This window comes from Astatotilapia calliptera, chromosome 11 (genome assembly GCF_964374335.1).
Source record: "Astatotilapia calliptera chromosome 11, fAstCal68.1, whole genome shotgun sequence".
NCBI lineage: Eukaryota > Metazoa > Chordata > Actinopteri > Cichliformes > Cichlidae > Astatotilapia > Astatotilapia calliptera.
Window position 1 is genome coordinate 37,033,651 of NC_137432.1, and position 22,538 is coordinate 37,056,188.

The window sequence follows — 22,538 nt, forward strand, 5'->3', positions numbered from 1 at the left end:
TCTAAATGATGAAATTATGATTTTAAAACTGCATCTCTTTGAATCAAAGCTGAACTCTGCAGACAGATGAGACGTTACTTACTTTGTGGATGAGTGCACACAGATGTTCATCCAGATGTTTGTCTGAAAAAAGAGAAAATAACAGAAATGGAAATAAGTGTTTAATAAAAGCCATCCATCCATCTTCTCACACCATCTCAAAGGGAGAGGCCAGCCACTCTTTAGCAGAAGCCCATTTCCGCTGCTTGTATCCGCAATCTCGTTGTTTCGGTCACTACCCACAGCTCATGACCATAGGTGAGGGTAGGGACGTAGATCGACCGTTATATTGTGGGCTTCAATTTTACACTCAGTTCTCTCTTCACCACAACAGACTGGTACAGCGTCCCCATCACTGTAGCTGCAGCACCAATCCGTCTGTCGACCTCTCGCTCCCTTCTCCCATCATTTGGTAAATGGTAAATGGACTGATTATTATATAGCACTTTTCTACTCTCCCAGAGTACTCAAAGCGCTGTATACAACATGCCTCATTCACCCATTCACACCCACTCATACAAGCACTTCTAAACTCAAGTGCAACTAATAAGCATTCATGCACATTCACACTCCGATGAAAGGAGGGCAATTAGGGGTTAGTATCTTGCACAAGGATATTTGGCATGCAGACTGGAGGAGCCAGGAATCAAACCACCAATCTTCCAAACAGTAGCTGATCTGCACTACCACCTGAGCCACAGCCACATTTGTGAACAAGACCCTGAGATACTTAAACTCTTCCACTTGGGGCAGGAACATATCCCTGACGCAGATTGGGCACCCCACGCTTTTCCAGCTGAGGACCATGGCCTCAGATTTGGATGGTGCTGATTCTCATTTCACATATACATATTCCACATACCACATCATCCCCAAAAAGCAGAGATGAGATTTTAAGACCACTCAAGTGAAAGCCTTCCGCCACTTGGCTACACCTAGAGATCTTGTCCATAAAAATTATTAACAGAATTGGTGACAAAGGGCAGCCCTAGTGAAGCCCATCCCCCACCAGGAACAAATCCGATTTACTGTCGGCTATGCGGACCAAGCTCTTGCAACACTTGTACAATGATTGAATGGCCCGTAGCAATGGGCCAGACACCCCATACTACCAGAGTACCCCCCACAGGAAACCCCGAGTGAAACGGTCAAATGCCTTCTCCAAGTCCACAAAACACATGTAGACTAGTTGGGAAACCTCCCATGCCCCTCAAGTATCCTTGAGAGGATAAAGAGCTGATCCAGTGTTCAAAGACCAGAACAAAAACCGCATTGTTCCTCCTGTATCCGAGGTTTGACTAACAGACGCACTCTCCTTTCCAGCAACCTGGCATAGACATTTCAAGGAAAGCCGAGGAGTGTGATTCCCCTCTCTTCCCCTTTTTAGAGATGGTCTGCCAGTCCAGGGTACTGCCCCTGACCTTCAAGCAACATTGTCAAGAAAACATAACTTCGAAGGTACAAGGTACAAGGTTCAAAATAAGGCAGTTCTGGAGGTCGACCCAGAGGTCAACAGCACAAGAGTCCAAAACCACTTGGTTCCGGAGGTCAACCCGGAGGTCAACCCGGAGGTTGACCTCCGGAACAGCACACGAATCCAAAACAAAACAGTTCAGGAGGCCAGCCGCATGGAGGGCAGCGGCGCCGGCTGAGCAGGTCCAGAGGCCAGCCGTGAGGAAGACGGCGGTAACAGAGTTCAGGAGGCCGTTCACGACACCAGTGATGTCCAGCGGATGGCCTGGAAAGTGGCTGCCCAGGTCGAGCTGCTGGACGTGGCCGCCCATGACAGCCAAGAAGTCCAGCTGATGGCCTGGAAGGTGGCCGGTGACATTGCAGTCGTGGACCAGGACGTGGACGTGGCTTGGCGGGCACTGGGCATGGACGTGGCTTGGCAGGACCAGACGAGGTATGAGGCTGGACGGGCTCTTCGGGCCCTCTAGCTGACGAGGCATAAGGGTGTACGGGCTCCTCGGGCCCTCCAGCTGACGTAACGTGAAGTGGCGTAGGTGCTGCGGGGTGCCGAGTTGGCACACCCGGGCATCCAGCAGCAGATGCAGGATGAGCAGTTATGGAGACCCCTGGCAGAACAGAGCTGAACAGGGGGCTGAGCTGCTACTTCGGCAGAGGCAAGATACTGCTTACTCTCTGGAAAACTTAATGTAACATCACACAATTCATTTCCCACCAGACTGCCATTAGTTCACCGTCTGCTTTGGAACCCAGAATTGAAATGTCCATGGCAGTGTGAGGAAAATTCAATTAAGTTTTATTTATATAGCGCCAAATCACAACAACAGTTGCCTCAAAGCACTTTATATTGTACAGTAGATCATACAATAATAGATACCGAGAAAAACCCAACAATCATATGACCCCCTATGAGCAAGCACTTTGGCGACAGTGGGAAGGAAAAACTCCCTTTTAACAGGAAGAAACCTCCGGCAGAACCAGGCTCAGGGAGGGGCGGGGCCATCTGCTGTGATTGGTTGGGGTGAGAGAAGGAAAACAGGATAAAGACATGCTGTGGAAGAGAGAAAGAGATTAATAACAGATATGATTCAATGCAGAGAGGTCTGTTAACACATAGTGAGTGAGAAAGGTGACTGGAAAGGAAAAATTAAATGCATCATGGGAATCCCCCGGCAGCCTACGTCTATTGCAGCATAACTAAGGGAGGATTCAGGGTCACCTGGTCCAGCCCTAACTATATGCTTTAGCAAAAAGGCAAGGCAAGTTTATTTATATAGCACCATTCAACAAGGTGATTCAAAGTGCTTTACAGAGACATTAAAAAACAAAAACAAATAAAAAGCATGATTTAAAGTTGATATAAAAAACAGTAGATAAAATCAGAACAGTAAATAAAATTAGTAGTTAAAATTTGAAATTTAACCTCTTAAGCCCCAAGGGGGTTTCTGAGCTTTCTGCTCGAAAATGTAATGCCCAAATTTAATTGATTATTTCTGTGAAATTACAAACTCTGTCCTTATAATCTTGGTATCAAAATAAAGCTAACACTTGTGAGATTTAATCAGAGGTGTAAATATTAAAGCAGATATTACTGTGTCAAAGTTACTGAGACTGGAAAACAGAAAAAGTAAGCAGATTTTATCCTCGCCTAATTTTTATTTTTTATTTTTAGCATATAACCCTTTAAAAGATATGCCTCAGTCCAAATTCCATTCCAGAAATTCAGTAGCCACCTTATGAACATCATCTGTGCAAAGGTTTATGTCTCTAAAGTCAAACAGCGACAAATTACAGCACTGTCAATACATGAATATCCAGACGTTGTACAAAAATGTCCAATTCTGGCACACAGTTGGACACCATGCCAGTGGCTAGTGGCTACCGGCGAAAATAACGGAGGAAATCAGGACGGTAAGCCCATTTCTGTCTTAGCGCATTTGCACCGCTATGTGTTTTTTGTGGTCTTCTTTTGCAGCTCATTCAGTGAATTTTTGTCAGAGCATGGTGAAACTTGGTGTTTGGAGTCAGTAATAGCCCTGGGAGCTAAACAGTAGGGGTGCAACGATACTCGTATCGATATTGAACCGTTCGATACAGTGCTTTCGGTTCGGTACGCATATGTATCGAACAATACAAAATTTTAAATTTATTTTATCAACTTTCCTTCTGATGATACTGTCTGTGTTGAGCGCTCAGTGGATCTGCGCTCGACAGTGCAGCCTAGGCGGAGTAGTCGAACGCAGATTCACTGAACGCAGGGCAAGCTAGCGAGACAGAAGTTAAGCTCTCCTTGCAACATGGCAAATTGAACCTCCCCCACCGTCATTCAGATGTGGCGTTTGGAACTATTTTGGTTTTCATGTGACGTATGACCCTGAAGGTAAGCGCGTCATGGACAAAAGTAAAACAGTATGTTGGATGTGCCACGCAATGCTCAATTACATGGGTGGGAACTAGTGTGTTAGCGCAGTTAGCTCGTTAACGTGTTGGCCGTCCAGCCCCACGCACGGGGCGATCCGCGGTAGCTCGTTAACGGAGATTTGCCGTGTTGTGGCGTTAACGTCATTTCAACAAGATTAACGCTGACAGCACTAGTGGGAACACAACGAATATGACTGCACATTTACTCCGACAGCATCCTAGTGCAAAGACAAGTGGAAGCAGACAAAAACAACAAGCACGCATGCTACAAACTTTACCCGAGTCATTTAGACAGCCGTTAGCACATGATTCTCCTTATGGGGACCTGATATGTTTAATATGCTGCTGAGAATATAGCCCAGAAGAAGAGTATAGTATAGCTTTTATTTTGGAAAGAGCCATTTCTCTGTAATAAACTCTCTTTTCCAAAGATGAGTGCCCCGACGTCCCGGGGCTAGCGATTTTTCCAGTCGGGCTACCAAAATCTATCTCTGCCCTGCCCGTCGGGCTATCGTAGGAAGGAAAAATATATGTCAATGCTTTTGCATTCTTTCGGAAATGTAGCTGGGTAATTATGTCATTGGCATCGGTGAGCCACTGTCAATATGTGACATATTGAAATCGCGTTTGAGTTTGCGCTTGTTTTTTGCTTTCACTTTGCAATCGCGCGAACTGTATAGAGAGTGACAGCACTGATTGGTGAGTGATGATAATTTGTGCACCAATTCCTCTGACATCGTCTTATTAATCGTTAGCTTACTATGCAAACATGACAAGAGAAATCTCCCGCAGCTTAAACATGTGAGAGGTTGATCGCGCAGAGAATCGCTGAGCGTTATGTGAGTGTGTGTGTGTAAAAGCAGCAGGATATATATTTTATTTCTGCTGAGCCAAATAAGACAGGTCAGGGTGAAGAAGTGACAGCCAAAGAAAAGCTTACCACAAAAAAGTTATGACAAATCAGAAATAAGGCAAAAAGAAAGTGCAGCTTTATGGTTTCATGGACAAAAGAATTTCTGTGGCTGCAATATGACGAGCTATATAACCAGGGCTGCACATAAGTGGTCCGCAGGTGCGCATTCACTGTCAAAATAAAAAACGCGCACAAGATATGAAGTTGCAACGCGTGTTTGCGTACATACGATTTTCAGGAGGACAGACATTTGTTTAGAACTCTTAAAGATGTCGAAGAAGCTCCTTTAAGCAATTACTTTGGTGTTCCTCCACCTCCAAAGAAATGTCAGAAGGAGTCCGAAACCACAAAAGAAGCGTGTATTCTCGGAAAAGTGGTTGCAGGAGGTGAGCTGGCTTCAAACAAATGATGAACGCACAGAGATGTGGTGCGGAATGTGCCGTGAAAATCCCACTCTAGCGGACAAAAACAGTGCTTTTTATATGGACGCAAACGCGCGCTGCAACTTCTTATCTGGTGCGCGTCTTTTATTTTGACAGCGAATGCGTACATGCAGACCACTTATGTGCACCCGTGTAAATAACATAATGTTCTACCGGGTGTGTTGTTGGTTTTCCCTTGATTTCTGAGTCGACAAGCGCCTTTGTTACTGGGACCAGTCATTTTAAGAAAGGCCCCCATTAGAACCCATGAGAAATGCAAGAAATGCATTATTGCTCAGTCTGCAATATCTTTTCCAGAACAAACACCAATTGCAAATAACATACTGAAAATAAACCTGAAAATCTGTTTAGAACAGCATACTATGTTGCAAAGAGTGAACTACCACTGGCACAATTTAGCAGTCTTTGCAAACTTCAAAAAGCAAATGGCCTAGATCTTGGTTCCACTTGCCTCTTACCCGTGACTTCAGTGGAAATTTCAAATTCAGGATCTGACACAGACTGATTCATGTCCTACACAGTTCTTACAAGTTCATAGAACTTTCTGTTCAATTAGAACCAAGTATTTGAGTTGATGATTGTAATTTTTATACAATGTTGTAATTTGTTTTTCAACAATTTTTTGATTAATGTTTTGTTTCCTTTACAATATTATACTTTAATGTATAATATTGTGAAGGAAACAAAACATCAATCAAAAAATTGCTCTCTTTTTTATTCGGGCTACTTAAATTTATTTTGGGCTACCAAAAACTGAAGAGTCCCTGCCCGAAGGGCTACCAGGGACTTTGAAATTTTGCGAGCCCTGAGATATATTTTTTTTATTACATTTTTGTTTCAGCAACATTAAATTTAAAAACTGTACTTTTGAGTTAAAATATATATTTATAATCTTAATAAATGACAAATTAAAAAGGCATGAACATTTTTTTGTATCGAAAAAATATCGAACCGTGACACCAAAGTATCGAACCGAACCGAACCGTGAATTTTGTGTATCGTTGCACCCCTAATAAACAGCCTATCCTTATCCGTTTACGTGAAGTTTTAAGAATTTCTTGTTCGGTTTTGTTTGTTTAGTGGTCTTCTGCACATTTACGTTAACTGCTCGTTTAATCACAGATTCTCTTCGAGGCAGTCTGAAAGTCTTTTTCCATGGCCTGTCCAAACTCCTCCCACACCAGAGTTTATGCTTCAGCATAAATTCCCATTCATTCCCCACGCTGTGTGCTGCTTGGCCTGTCGCTACCTATCAGCTGCCTCCAAAGTCGAACAGGCTAACCAAATCTGATAGGACTCCTTCTTTGGCTTGGTGTCTCCCCTCACCTCCGGTGTCCACCATTTAGTTCAGGGGTTACCACCACGACAGGCACCAACCACCTTGCAGCTGCAGCTCAGTGCAGCGCCTTCGACTATAGAGATGCTGAACATTCGCTACATAAAAGCAACAAAAACAATTACATTTAAACCTGCTGAACATAATTTTTGGCCCCTCGTCAACAATGCTCTCCTTTCTCTGTAAATCTGACTGTTTCTAATATGAACTGAAGCGTACACACTTTACAGTTTTTTCTGAATGCTTAAACCCTAACTGTGATTCCTGTAGCACAATCTCTAAAACTATTCAGACTATAGCAAAACCACTCACTGAGTTTGCAAAACTAAAAGCACAAAAACTGCTTTGCACTCAGTTTGCAATTTTGTAACACACACTTTGCAAAACTGTAGGCACAATTCACTGCACAACACTCAATTACCAAATTTCCAACACACCCCTAGCAAAAGCATACACATGTATGGCTATCATTAACACTAATTTGCCAACTGTCTGGCACACTTTCACATGTGAAAACTTTTTTAGATAATCAGTTCACTTCGCAATCAGCCTAAGCACTATAATACAGGTAAGCTGTGTGTGCGGAGTACAATGGAGGGAGCAGAAAGAGTGAGAAGTAGAGGAGGCCGAGGAAGAGGACGTGGAGGTGAAGAAGTAGGATGAAGAGGACGACAAGGACAAGGAGGAGCAAGAGGAAGACGAGGAGGGGGGAGAGGAAGATGAGGAGGGGGGAGAGGAAGGGTAGGAAGAGTAAGAAATAGAATTGCTGATGACATCAGAGCTACAATAGTGGACCATGTAATCAACCGTGGAATGACCCTGAGGGTAGCTGGCCAACGGGTCCAGCCTAACTCGAGCCGCTACACTGTAGCAAGCACCATAAGGACATCTTGAAATGAGAATCGGTTAGTACAGTCACTTCGCACAAAGATTTGTAGCACTTACATATGCCAATGAGAAACACACCAATACCATTGATGTAAAAATACTGAAATTGTTACTTTACAGAATTGCTAGATGACCAGATGCTGGGGCAGAGGAAGCATGTTCACTGCAGACCAAGTAACCCATATAGTCATTATGGCGATTGCAAATAATCCTATACTTGGAAATAAACACTTGTGTTTGTTTTGATGTGTTTGAATAAACACCAGTACTTGAAGTTTGGATCCCTCTATGCTTATGGATCTATGACAAAAGTATGAGCTCAAACTGACATGGCCTACCTTGTGCACAGAGAAAGCAAAAGCCAGATGTGTTTTGTATTCATACCATCAGTGTGCAGTTGGCGCATTGTGTGCTTAGTAGATGATGGCTTGTGTGTACTGTTTGATACGGAAACACCATTTTTACGAAGGTGTGAAGAGTTAATCTAGCTGTGTTTGCTTTTGCAAGAGAACTACAATGTTTTGATTATTGGGTGACAGGTTTTCTTATTTGTGTGAAGAGTTTTGCAAAATTAGCCAATAGTTACAAAAAATGTGCTTAAGCAATCAGAAAAAACTGTAAGAACCACTTTTGTGATTTTAACATGTTTTGTCTTTATCTCACTTTGAGCTTCTGAGCTGCTGTCTGTCAGCCTCTGAGCCAGATCAGTCCTCTTCATCTCCTTTAAAACCTCCACGATCTTCTGCACTGACTGTCGGCCGTAAGTCTGTACCATCAAAAACACTGTGTGCTGCAGGTCTGACATCTCAAACAGGCTCAATGGAATAAGTAAGAAATATTTCTTCTTGAGGATTTTGATGAAGTCTTTGCGCTCGCTGCCTCTCAGATCAGCCAGTGTTTCCAAAAGCAGCTCAATAAAAAGCTCCATCATTTCTACCTGGTAAAAACAGAGGTCACATGACAGCGATGTGCAATTCAAATATCTGTTTGATCATTAATGAACAGAAAATTTTATGTGTGGTAAAAAATATATTCATGGTCAAAATCAGGTCTTTTTAAAAATTCAAGTCTTTTCTTTTTAAAACCTGAAAAGGTGACCTTTGACGTAAATTATTTGTCCTCGGGATTCCCATATACTTGTTTGCCATTCACCTAGAGACCATTTTTGAGCCGAGGACAACACAAGGGTTACGGTCATGACCAGTCGACCAGATTTAGAGCAAAAAATAACGACCATCTGGTGCTCGGTGGGTACCTGCTTGGATTAGTTCTTTATTTCTTGGCTCATTTTTTCCTCTTTTTGAAGGATTTAATTTTCATGAACAGGTTTGTGACTCTGTTTTACTGCCTGACTGTAACTCTGTCAAAGACTGAGCTACAAAAACTGCAGTGAGTCTCCTGATTTTACAAACAGAGGGGAGCTTTAACTGCTCGCATCTTTACTGATAAACAGAAAGACTTGAATTTAATCTGCTTTTAAAATGTAAATAAGGTTTAATATTTCTATACCAATCATGTATAAAACTCATGTGTACAGTGGGGCAAAAAAGTATTTAGTCAGCCACCGATTGTGCAAGTTCCCCCACTTAAACTTATGACAGAGGTCAGTAATTTGCACCAGAGGTACACTTCAACTGTGAGAGACAGAATGTGAAAAAAAAATCCATGAATCCACATGGTAGGATTTGTAAAGAATTTATTCGTAAATCAGGGTGGAAAATAAGTATTTGGTCAATAACAAAAATACAACTCAATACTTTGTAACATGACCTTTGTTGGCAATAACAGAGGTCAAACGTTTACTATAGGTCTTTACCAGGTTTGCACACACAGTAGCTGGTATTTTGGCCCATTCCTCCATGCAGATCTTCTCGAGAGCAGTGATGTTTTGGGGCTGTCGCCGAGCAACACGGACTTTCAACTCCCGCCACAGATTTTCTATGGGGTTGAGGTCTGGAGACTGGCTAGGCCACTCCAGGACTTTCAAATGCTTCTTACAGAGCCACTCCTTTGTTGCCCGGGCGGTGTGTTTTGGATCATTGTCATGTTGGAAGACCCAGCCTCGTTTCATCTTCAAAGTTCTCACTGATGGAAGGAGGTTTTGGCTCAAAATCTCACGATACATGGCCCCATTCATTCTGTCCTTAACACAGATCAGTCGTCCTGTCCCCTTGGCAGAAAAACAGCCCCATAGCATGATGTTTCCACCCCCATGCTTCACAGTAGGTATGGTGTTCTTGGGATGCAACTCAGTATTCTTCTTCCTCCAAACACGACGAGTTGAGTTTATACCAAAAAGTTCTACTTTGGTTTCATCTGACCACATGACATTCTCCCAATCCTCTGCTGTATCATCCATGTGCTCTCTGGCAAACTTCAGACGGGCCTGGACATGCACTGGCTTCAGCAGCGGAACACGTCTGGCACTGCGGGATTTGATTCCCTGCCGTTGTAGTGTGTTACTGATGGTGACCTTTGTTACTTTGGTCCCAGCTCTCTGCAGGTCATTCACCAGGTCCCCCCGTGTGGTTCTGGGATCTTTGCTCACCGTTCTCATGATCATTTTGACCCCACGGGATGAGATCTTGCGTGGAGCCCCAGATCGAGGGAGATTATCAGTGGTCTTGTATGTCTTCCATTTTCTGATGATTGCTCCCACAGTTGATTTTTTCACACCAAGCTGCTTGCCTATTGTAGATTCACTCTTCCCAGTCTGGTGCAGGTCTACAATACTTTTCCTGGTGTCCTTCGAAAGCTCTTTGGTCTTGGCCATGGCGGAGTTTGGAGTCTGACTGTTTGAGGCTGTGGACAGGTGTCTTTTATACAGATGATGAGTTCAAACAGGTGCCATTCATACAGGTAACGAGTGGGGGACAGAAAAGCTTCTTACAGAAGACGTTACAGGTCTGTGAGAGCCAGAGATTTTCCTTGTTTGAGGTGACCAAATACTTATTTTCCACCCTGATTTACGAATAAATTCTTTACAAATCCTACCATGTGGATTCATGGATTTTTTTTCACATTCTGTCTCTCACAGTTGAAGTGTACCTCTGGTGCAAATTACTGACCTCTGTCATCATTTTAAGTGGGGGAACTTGCACAATCGGTGGCTGACTAAATACTTCTTTGCCCCACTGTACATGACAAAGCTGCAGCTTGAATTTCATGTGTATGATTTGTGTTTAAGATGAAGATCATTTTCAGTCTTCATCTACTGAATCAAAGCTGAACTGTGTGAAGTCGACTGATGTGACGTTACTCACTCTCTGGCTCAGTGGAGGAAACTGTTTGTCTGAGGAGAAAAGAAAGAGAAAAAGTCAGATTAGAAACTGTTTTATCATCAGGCTTTATGAGGATTTAGAACATAAAAGATTTCACATCAAAGTGACACTTAAACCTCGTTAACTCGTTAATAATGATTTTAGAGAGAGGCCTAACTTTGTGAATGAGAGCACACACAGGATACTCTGATCGCTGATCACTTTTAGTGTGTATTTAGTGACACACACACACACACACCTATATACAGTGCTCAGGATAAATGAGTACACCCCACTACATTTGTCAGAAAACCTTTAGTTTCCTTTCAGAATCAACATTTTCTATGAGATATACTACAAAATACTCCCACAAATGTGGGCCATTGATTGCAAACAAGATTTGTTAATTTGCACACACAAAAAAGTGATTTTCCTAACAAGTTCATTTAAGCCCATGTTGCAAAATTGAGTACACCCCAATTATAGTCTTAGGAGAAAAGCCACACTTAAGACTACAAAATTTGAATTAACAGGCATTCAACCACAGGAGAGTCTAATGACTCATTTAAGAGATGTCCAGCAAACAGGTGACTATAAAAGGGCATTACTTAACAAAGAAAAGCCCTTCCCATTTCATACTGTCAGCAAGAGCTCCACATGGAAGAGAAATCAGAATCAGAATCAGAATCAGAATACTTTATTGATCCCTGGGGGAAATTATTTTTCAAATGTCCCAACATTTGAGAAATGAAATCACTACTTTACACAAAAAGGTGAGGGCTACAAGAAGATCAGCAAAGCTTTGCATATCAGTCAAAATACTGTAGCAAAAAGTAACCAAAAATTTAAGAAAGATGGAAGTGCAACCATTTACAGAGACGTCCAGGCCATCCACAGATGTTTACATCTTGACAGGAGCATCTTCTGATGAGAAGGGTTGAAGAAAACCTCCATGCAAGTGCACTGCAGTTAGCTAAAGCAGTAGAAAGCCAAACTGGAGTGACCGTTTCCCGTGACACCATACGGCGCACACTGCAGAGGAATGGCATGCATGAGTATCGTCCACGAAGGAAGCCTCTCCTAAAGCCCATGCACAAAAAAGTATGCCTGGAATTTGCTAAGGCCCATGCTGAAAAAGGTGAGGACTCTATACTCTTGAGTGATGAGACCAAGATCACTGTTACTAATGGTTTCAAAACTGTATGGTGTGATTAAAGGTGAGGATTTCAAAGAAAAATGCATGGTGCCTACGGTGAAACATGATGGTGGCAGTGTCCTTATGTGCGGCTGCATGAGTGCTACTGGTGTTGGGGAGCGGCACTTAATTGATGGTATCATGAACTTGGAGTTTGATGTCTCGAGACCGGACCACTTTTACGTGTTCTTGGTCTCATCTTGGTCTCAAGGGGCTTTGGTCCTGTCTCAGTCTTGCTTTCTCAGATCGATTTGGAGTCAATCATCAGCAGAGCGGGGGGGTTAGCTTACTGGGCTTAAGCCTGGGTAATTTTTTCAGAAGCCCGGGGTCTTTTGGACTGTAATTTGTTTCATAGTTAGATGCCTGACTGACAACTGTATAAAACAAAAACTACACACAATATTCGAAGCACATAGCGCACAGTCGGAAATTCCCCCGACTGAGCAAAGCACTTATGCATGTGAGTGAGGGGGGAGAATCTGCTGCCTGTGAGTTTGCTGCAGACAGAGGAGAGCTTAAGTTTGACCAGGTACCAAAGCAAATCATTCGTAAAATATAACATAAAAACGTCTGCACTTCTTTAAGTTGCTTGAAGACATTTCACCTCTCATCCGAGAAGCTTCTTCAGTTCTAAGGTCAAATGGTGGAGAGTCCCAGATTTAAACCTAGTGGGAGTTTCCCCCGCAGAGGGATTTAAGGACCCCCTGATGATCCTCCAATTGCCTGAGCCTATCTCAAATATCACTCTGTGTGTCTCCTATATGATACATTTAACTGACATTTTTGCATTGTAACAACCAAGATTTATAAAAGAAAATAATGACTATTAACAAGGTTGCCCAAACTTTTGCATCCCACTGTGCACTACATGACTTTGAACATGACGGGAGTCGAGACCAGACTGGCGCGTTTATATCCAGTAAGGATCCCAGGCTACCTCTCCCACGCTAACCAACCCTAACTCAAAGTGAGAGACATAAATATGAAGCAATACCAGCTCGGACGTCACCCGGGTGAAGAAGGTCAGCATCAGGTAAAAGATGAAAATTGGGCGCTGTTGGAATATTACTACGCAAGAAACTCTGGTCAAACTTGAATGGGTTGAAGTCAACTGATGTGACGTTACTCACTCTCTAGCTCAGTTTAGGAAACTGTTTGTCTGAGAAGAAAAGAAAGAGACAAAATCAGATTAGAAACTGTTTTATCATCAGGCTTTATGAGGATTTAACACAAAAGATATCCTTCAAGCTCTTGAGGGTCCTTGAGGGGCTCTTCTGGACAGAGATCTCCGATGTTGTTCCTGGGATCTGCTGGAGCCACTCGCCTAGCTTGGGAGTCACCGCACCGAGTGCTCCGATTACCACTGGGACCACTGTTACCTTCACCCTTCTCATCTTGTCGAGCTCTTCTCTGAGCCCTTGGTATTTCTCAAGCCTCTTCTTTCTGATGTTTGTGTCATTCGGAATCGCTACATCTATCACTTCAGGTGTCTTCTTCTGCTTGTCCACTACCAATATGTCCGGTTGGTTAGCCACCACCATTTTGTCCATGAGTATCTGGAAGTCCCACAGGATCTTAGCTCAGTCGTTCTCGACCACCCTAGGGGCTGTGTCCCATTTTGATCTCAGGACTTCTAGGCCATACTCGGCACCAGAGATGGGCAGTAACATGTCACTTGTAATCTGATTACTTTTTTCAAGTAATGAGTAAAGTAAGGGATTACTATTGCAAAAAAAGTAATTCAATTACAGTCGCTTTCCCGTAAGCACGCTGTGTTACTGTATTACTAAACTGTGGTTTTGTTTGAGAGCGTGTCTAGTATATGTCTGCGACGTTCGTGGTAACAGACGTGTGCAGATCAACAATAGATAACATATTGAGTGCGGGAGAGAGTATGACTGTGCAGCGTTTAAAGCAGGGAAGTAATGACCTTACTTTGACTTTGATTCCCTAAAAAGTGACAAAAACATTAGCGTCCGATGTACACTACATGGGAAGAAAGTTTCTTTTTACATCGAAAGGAAACCCCTAAACTTCTGAGCAAGCGAGCATGCCCATATGGAAAAGATATATATAATTCTTATAAAGTTTGTATCTGTCTTGTGTGAAACTTGTATGAAAAGCATATAAGAGTGAAAACAGATATAAGATCCCTTGAAAAATTATATAATGAAACTTGTATGTTTTGGATACTTACTAAAACAATGTATGAAAGTAATGAGAAAGTGGCCACTTTCATGAGTAAATCATGTAAGCCTTATATGATTTACTCATGAAAGTGGCCACTTAAGTTTTTACTATTTCTTTTCCATATGGGCGTTGCCACAGGAATGTGAAATTCACAGAGAAACTCCCAGATCCTCCCACTGACATGACTGCTATGGCACACCTGCACACCTTCACCCGCCCCAATCCTGCTAAAAAGGTGAAAATAGTTTTAACCCTCTGGGGTCCAGGGTATAATTGGCCGTTTTTGACTACTTTTGATTTTACCTCTATATTTCACCTTTAAAATATGTTTTTCTTGCCTTGTTTGGTATCATTATTTTCAGCACAACCTCAAATATCTGAAATTTGAGTTATTTTTTCATTTTGGTATACTATATTAGCACAGTTAATCTTAATTCAGACAGTAGCAAGGCCCGGAGAGGGTGCTATTAACTAGGGCTGAACGATATATCGCATTTGCGATAATATCGCGACATGATCAAGTGCAATTTTCTAACCGCAGAGGCTGCGATTATACTCTGGACATGTCCAAATTCATGGGCTGCATCCTCCTGAGGCCGCATTTGTAGACCGATTACGTCACAGCGACGCGCCGAAGGCTGTCCAAATTACTACCATATCCCAGAATTCATAGCGCGGCCCAGCCAAACTCCAGTTTCCAGCAATGGCGGCCGCTACTAAGTTTTAAAATTACTCATACTAATCTTTCTGGGTCACAAAATAAACTTTTAACATATTTTCAGGCGAGAAAGTAGTTGTGTAAACATCAAATATCTGCTCGGTTTATCAAGATATCCCATATTTGCAAAAGTGCTTCGACGTTTTCAGAGGCGTCTGCTACCCACCAGCTCGACAGCTAGCCGGGAGCTCGAGGGTTACTGATGCGGCCGAGAGCGGCACAACTCCCGGCACATCATTTTCAGATCACCGCGGAGTTTCGCTGCTCGGGTTAAACGTAATATATAAGTCACTTAGACAACCTAAAAATGTTATTGTTGGGCTTTTTTCAGTGTTTTGTTTGTTTGTGAGTAAATCGGTTTGGCTGAGATTAAAGTTATTAGATTAGATAAAATAAAACTTTATTAATCCCCCGGGTGGGTTCCTCCTTGGTTTTCACACAGCTGACTAAACGTCAAACAGAAAACTTATTAAACAGAAGTATGAGACAGTCGAGAATTTACACCAGTGTCTGGTTATATTTTAGATAGCAAGAAGCAGACGGCCGAGTTTATTAAACTCCACCGAGACAGCGGTGACGCTAATCAGAACTAGACCGTCCAATTTCACGCCTTTAAACTTTAAAGGCGTGTTTGTGTGTGTGTTTATACAATTGCTATTATGTTTCACTTTATGTGTAATGTTACTGACTGCAGAGATCAGTAAGATGTGTGTATTTTTTATTTATTAGTTTTATTTATTTAATATTATTTTTTAATTTAATGACTGTCTAGTAGTTCACAGATGTCGAAAAACTGAGTGTGGTAAAGCCACTGATTTTGTTTATGTATATTTCTGCAATCTGCACATTGTACTGACTTTCATTTTAATGTTTACACCAGGGTTCCTTGTCAGCACTTTATGCTCAGATGTTTGTAAGCTAAAAATAAACTATTGTGTATGTTCAAATATACTGTTGTGATTGAAGAAGTTAAATAAAAATGTCAGTCATCAATTCATGCATCACCTCATGTCATCATAACAGAGGTCTGTCTTCCAGGAAAGAACAGTTTAAAATTAATGTAATATAGTATTGGCCATACTATATGATGTATTGCTTGTCTTTGTTTAATAATACAGAAGACAAAGACCTTAAAAAATAATCGCATATCGCATCGCAATCTTGGGGCAAAAAAATCGCAATTAGATTATTTTACATAATCGTTCAGCCCTACTATTAACCCCGATTCTTTTGTCCCCGTGATAGAACAGAGAAAACCGACTCATAGTGTGTTAAAACATTTATATTTCTTTTTATTCAATCATCTTCCAGAAGAGAGACACCCCTGCACAGCTCAAACGCCAGCTGCAGGATCTCTAACATTTTTAGCTCAACATGTGTCTTATATGGTGTTATTTCTGTACTTCAGACGTCACACACGGCACACACAGTTTCAAACATTGCTTATATGGAAAGTTCTTCTTTTCTGTGTCTTATCTATTAATATGCCTGTGCACTAAAACTTCCTGTTTTTCAGTCTGGCTGAGCACTTAGTTTGTGAGTCAAAAGTGGCCTTGCTCTACAAGCCTTCATTATTAAAGTACATAAAACAATCTAATGAGCAGATACACATTAAAAATCTCTCTCTATTTCTTAACAGTGCCCGAGGGCAAGAGTCTGTGTCCAGGCCTTAGTTCATGGGGCCCGGCCAGGCACAGCCTAAAAAAGGGACATGGGCCCATTCTCCTGTAGGCTCACCACCTGCAAGAGGCTCAATAGGGGTCGGTGCATTGTGAGCCGGGCAGCAGCCAGGAGAGGAGGACCTGGCGGACTGATCCCCAGCTACCAAGACTGGTTATTGGGACATATAATGTCACCTCTCTGGTGGGGAAAGAGCCTGAGCTAGTGTGTAAGGTTGAGAGGTACCGGCTAGATATAGTCGGGCTCACCTCAACGCATGGCCCGGGCTCTGGAACCATCCTCCTGGAGAGGGGCTGGACTCTGTCTCAGTCTGGAGTTGCCCCTGGTGAGAGGTGGGGGGCTGGGGTGGGTATCTTGGGATCCCCTCGGCTTGCTGCCGGTATGTTCCCTTCCCAGATGCCTTAACGTCCACTCACATCCTGGGCCATCTGACCTCAGGAAATCACATGATAGGGTGGGGCTAGGTTTCACAATGAACTCACCTGAAACCTTGGCTGATTGTGACCCACACCCATTATCACACCTTGGCTAATGTGATAAGGTAGTGGATCATTAGGGGGTCCATTTTCCCTCTCGGCGGGTTACTCCCACAGGGCTTAAATCTGGGACTCTCCACCATTTGACCCTAGAACTGAAGAAGCGTCTTGGATGAGAGGTGAAAGGTCTTCAAGCAACTTAAAGAAGTTCAGACGCTCTTTCAAAGCTCCTTAGACGACGAGAAGGTTTGTTCCCTTTGCCTCCTGGTCGGAAAAGGGGTCATGACCGTCATCTGCGCTTTTGCGCCGACTGGTGGTTCAGAGTACCCAGCCTTCTTGGAGTCCCTGGATGGGATACTGTAGGGTGCTCCTCCTGGGGACTCTGTTGTCCTACTGGGAGAATTCAATGTTCACGTGGGCAATGGCAGCGAGACCTGGAGGGTTGTGATTGGGAGGAATGGACCGGATCTGAGCCCGGGCAGTATTTTCATGTTCAAAAATAAGAGTGTCCATAAGTGCAGCTGGCACCAGGAGAATCTGGGCCACGGGTTGATGATCGATATTTTAATCGTATCACCAAACAAAAGGCCAAATGTTTTGGACACTCGGGTAAAGAGAGGGGCTGAGCTGCCAACTGATCACCACCTGGTGGTGAGTTGGATCAGGTGGTGGGGGAGGACGCTGGACAGACCTGGCGCGCCTAAACGTATAGTGAGGGCATGCTGGGAACACCTAGCAGAGGCCCCGGTCCGCAAGATCTTCAACTCACCCCTCTGGAAGAGCTTCAACATGATTCCGAGGGAGACTGGGGACATTGAGTTTGAATGGACCATGTTCAGCATCTCCACTGCCGAAGCCACTGCACTGAATTGCGGCCGCAATGTAGTTGGTGCCTGTCATGGTGGTAATCACCGAACCAAATGGTGGACACCAGAGGTGAGAGGAGCCATCTGTCAAGGCTCTCTGTGTAGGTAGGCGAAGTCAACCCAAGTGCAGGACTCTTGGAGGCAGAGGTAAACTCAGAGAACAATCTCAGCTTTATTGCTGATCAAAACTACAAAACTCAAAATGACACAGGTGCAGAACACTCAGGAACAGAACACACAGGCAGGACAGATGGTGAGCAGACGTTAATGACGCGACACTGACACAGAGAAGCACAGGGCTTAAATACACAGAGGGAGCAACAGAGGCGGAGCCAGACATTTGAAACACCCGGGGCTTAGCCCTAAAGGGTAGTATGCATGTGGGATTTATTTGTTTATTTTTTTTTTTTGGGGGGGGGGGGGGGGGGGTTAGAAATGACTGAAAGATTAATAGGCTCTGTTTTGAGTTTTGTTCAAAAAAGAATGACTTCATATGGGAAAAATATATATCACATATGCAGGACACCATAAACTAGTTTTTTAATTAAGCAGCAAGGCAGAACAAAGTCGGGGCTGCATCAAGACACAGGGACTAAATCTCAATTCAACCAGACCCAGAACTGATCCGGAATTAAAACAGGACTACAACAGTTCAAAATCAGGACTACTGAGGACTTAACCAAGACTGAACCAGAATCAGAACTGGATGATAGTAGCACTAAAAATCATCATAGACCTGCACTACACTTATTTTTTTTAATTCTACCAAAGTACACTATTTAGATTGAGAAAAGTTCATATAATTATTTAGCCTTGTTGTGCAAACAAGCCTGAATAACTTAATAAATATAGAATTTGAAAAATAACAAACCTAAAAAGAAACACTAGGTACGAGATACATGAGGACCTATGATACGGTGATACTTTTGGTAAACAACCATTTGACTAACATGTGTCTCACCTGCTCTTGTTCCACCTCTGTTCTGTCCTCATTCTCCATCTCCCTCTCTGTTCCTCTCTCTCCCTCTCTGTTCCTCTCTCTCCCTCTTTGTGCTGACAATCATCAAATATACAGTTGAAACCAGATATTTACTCTTCAGATCAAAACACAAACCCTTTTTTAATTGTAACATCAAATCAGACTAAATGTTTATTTTTTTTAGATTGATAAATAATATATTTATCAATAACATATTTGTTAACTTTAAGAGTAAAGAGAGAAACTATCTGCATTTCTTAATTGTAAATGGCACCAAATTGTATTCATAATTGAGCCACACTTATGGAGCTCCACAGTTCTTTTTCTGGTGTTTTGGTTGATATCTCTTAATTTCAATACACAGAATATACTGCTGTGTAGTGAAATTCCTCTTGTTTTGCATAGAAATATACTGAACAACATACAAAGCATAATATATAAAATACTACCAGAGTTTTTTTCTTTGAAAGAAGCTCCTTATGTCCATTCTTGTATATCAGTAAATTACTGAAACCGATTTATTTAGCCGTGGAGGGAAACAACTGAAAATATGACATAAACACATGTAAGCTAAGACTCTCTAAAGAAACAGCATTGTTGTTGTTCGGCTTTTCATTTCGCCATTTGTTGATTCACTTGAAGAGCGAGTAACGTAATATTGGTCAAGTGATCAGTTTGATATCAATCTTTCGTGATTCACCGTCATATTTACATTATTTGTACGGTACGAATGATTTGCTTTGGTACCTGGTCAAACTTAAGCTCTCCTTAGTATGGCTGGCTCCGTTTCTCCAACAGCGCACTCGTAGGCAGCAGCTGCCCCGCCCTCTCGCTCAGTCGCTTAGTGCCTGAGCTCGGATCATACCAACATCAGGGGGGATTCACGCACAGTCGTAAATTCCCACAGTGTGCACTATGTGCTTCGAATATTGTGTGTACTTTTTGTTTTATACAGTTGTCAGCCAGGCATCTAACTATGAAAAAATTACACTCCAAAAGACCCCGGGCTTCTGACAAAACAACCCGGGCTTAATCCCAGTAAGCCACCCCCACACTCCGCCCCTGGGGAGCAATCAGGGGATGAGAGACAGGAAAGAAACACAGCTGGGTCAAATCAGGGCTGACGAGACTATGGGGAGCAAAACCAGACACACTACACACAGGACAGGGACTATCAAAGTAAAACAGGAAATGACATGAAGACAGAGACACAATGCTAACACAGTACAGAGAAACAGACACATAAACCTCAGAACTAGAAAATCTTAACCAGAATTAAATCGAAATGAAAGATAATAACAAAGAAAACCAGCCTCCCTTGAAATGTCTATGCCAGGGTGCTGGAAAGGAGAGTCCTTCGGTTAGTTGATCCTCAAATACAGGAGGAACAATGCGGTTTTCGTCCTGGTCATTGAACACTGGATCCATTCTTCATCCTCTCAGGGATACTTGAGGGTGCATGGGAGTTTGCCCAACAAGTCAACATGTGTTTTGTGGATTTGAAGAAGGCATTTGACCGTGTCCCTTGGGGGGTCCTGTGGGGGGTGCTCCGGGAGTATGGGGTGTCTGGCCCATTGCTAAGGGCGACTCAATCCCTATACAACCATTGCAAAAGCTTGGTCCGCATAGCCAGCAGTAAGTCGGATTCGTTCCTGGTGGGTGATGGGCTCGATGGGTCGATCTACGTCCCTACCCTCACTTGTGGTCACGAGCTGTGCGTAGTGACCGAAAGAACAAGATTGCAGATACAAGCGGCAGAAATGGGCTTCTTCTAAAGGGTGGCTGGCCTCTCCCTTAGAGATAGGTTGAGAAGTTCAGCCATTCAGGAGGGGTTCAGAGTAGAGCTGCTGCTCCACAACGACAGGAGGTAGTTGAGGTGGCTCGGGCATCTGACATGGATGCCTCCTAGGTAGAGATGGCACGATACCACTTTTTTATGTCCGATACCGATACCGATATCATAAATTTGGATATCTGCCGATACCGATATGAATCCGATATAGTGTTTTTTAATCAACAAAACGGTTTTTTTTAAATATCTTGCTGCATTTTGTATAAGTTCATACTCAAGTTTAAAACAACAACTACACTAAAGCTATTCTGTTATACCTGTATGCAAAAAAAAATGTTTCATAGTTCAGCAATACTGATCAATCTAATAAACTTAAACCTACACCATCCTCCCTATTCTGGTATTTTAAAGAGTACTTAGCGTAAATATTAAGCAACCTAACTAATAGGGTTCCAACTCCCAGCAACAAAAATAAATAAATAAAAAATAGGGAACCACCCCTCACGCTCCACCTCATGATGCTTAATCGACGTAATCAACCTTAATTTGATGCAGTGTGAAAAAAAATGCACAGAAATCAATTATTTTTCAAGAAATATTAAATAGATTCAACATCTTTCTTCAACAAAATTGCAGACTGCACAGATGGTACCTTCCCAAAGGAAAAAGTGCTATAGCTTACTAGGGTATATATATTAGACTTAATAGTCACTATATACAGTAATTGACTTCTATTCATTTTACATCAAATTAAAACTTTGGGTGTCAGATAATTATTTATTAACAGCTTTTATTTATTAGACATTTTAAATGAGAATAAGAAAGAAAAGTATGTCTTTGTGCCCCCTTTTCCCTGTTCATGCCCTATCGGCCCCCCTGGCTAAACTTTGCTAGATCCGCCCCTGCACAGTTACCAGCCGTCAGCTACATAGAAAAAGATCCTCGAGTAGAAAGTAATATTAAATAAATTCTAACAACAGCTTATCAAGCTTAAACGTGCTGCTGTTGTTCAGCCGCTGGTTTCCTCTTTCTGGTGCAAAGTGGGCCAAAAACAAACAAGACAGACGGACTCGCGACAGAAAAGCCGATCAGCTGATCATTAAGCAGTTTCATGATTGAAGTAGCAGCAGGAGAGGCAGTCGCTCCATATATCGCTTGTTAAGCTTAACGCAGGAATGCTTTACATTCAGAGATGGACTTACACACTTGCTTTACTTCTCTCGGGGATAACTTTGTCGGAGATGAAATGCCGGGTTGCTAGCGAAGCTCCACATGCTATCCAGACCACCGACAGGTCCCGCATGCCACAGCCGCTCTATCACCTGATGCATACTGCTCCGACGTGCTAACGTTCTGAGGTGAGTTACGGCGTGTTGCAAGTTTTGTGAGATGCTTTCGTGATATTTAATGGATCGGATTACATTTTTTATTTTTCTCCGATATCCGATCCAGTAATTTAGGTCAGTATCGGACCGATACCGATACGTAATATCGGATCGGTCCATCTCTACTCCTAGGTGAGGTGTTCCGGGCATGTACCACTGGCAGGAGGCTCTGGGGCAGACCCAGAATGTGCTGGAGACATTATATCTCTGGGCTGGTCTGGGAACACCTTGGTGTTCCCCTGGACAAGCTGGAGGAGGTGGCTGGGGAGAGGGAGGTCAGGGCTTCTCTTCTTGGGCTGCTGCCCCTGCGACCCGGCCCCAGATAAGCAGAAGAAAATGGATGGATGGATGGATGGACTAAGTAACTAAGTAAATAATTACTTTTGAAAATAAGTAATCAGTAAAGTAATTGGATAGCTTTTTCTGAGGAGTAATTACTAATTATTTACTTGTTACTTTTTTTAAGTAACTTGACCAACACTGCTTG

The 22,538-nt window shown here is 42.8% G+C and overlaps 1 protein-coding gene across 1 annotated transcript in view; it reads right to left on the bottom strand.

Moving 5' to 3' along the window:
* LOC113032850 (uncharacterized) overlaps positions 1 to 22,538 on the bottom strand; it is a 75,431-nt gene that overhangs the window by 48,598 nt on the left and 4,295 nt on the right. The window contains exons 3-5 of the mRNA XM_080308550.1: positions 10,774 to 10,802; positions 8,174 to 8,447; positions 83 to 123 (exon numbers count right to left, since the gene is read on the bottom strand). Coding sequence (XP_080164676.1) covers positions 83 to 123; positions 8,174 to 8,447; positions 10,774 to 10,802 — 344 coding nt within the window. The remainder of the gene's footprint in view (positions 1 to 82; positions 124 to 8,173; positions 8,448 to 10,773; positions 10,803 to 22,538) is intronic.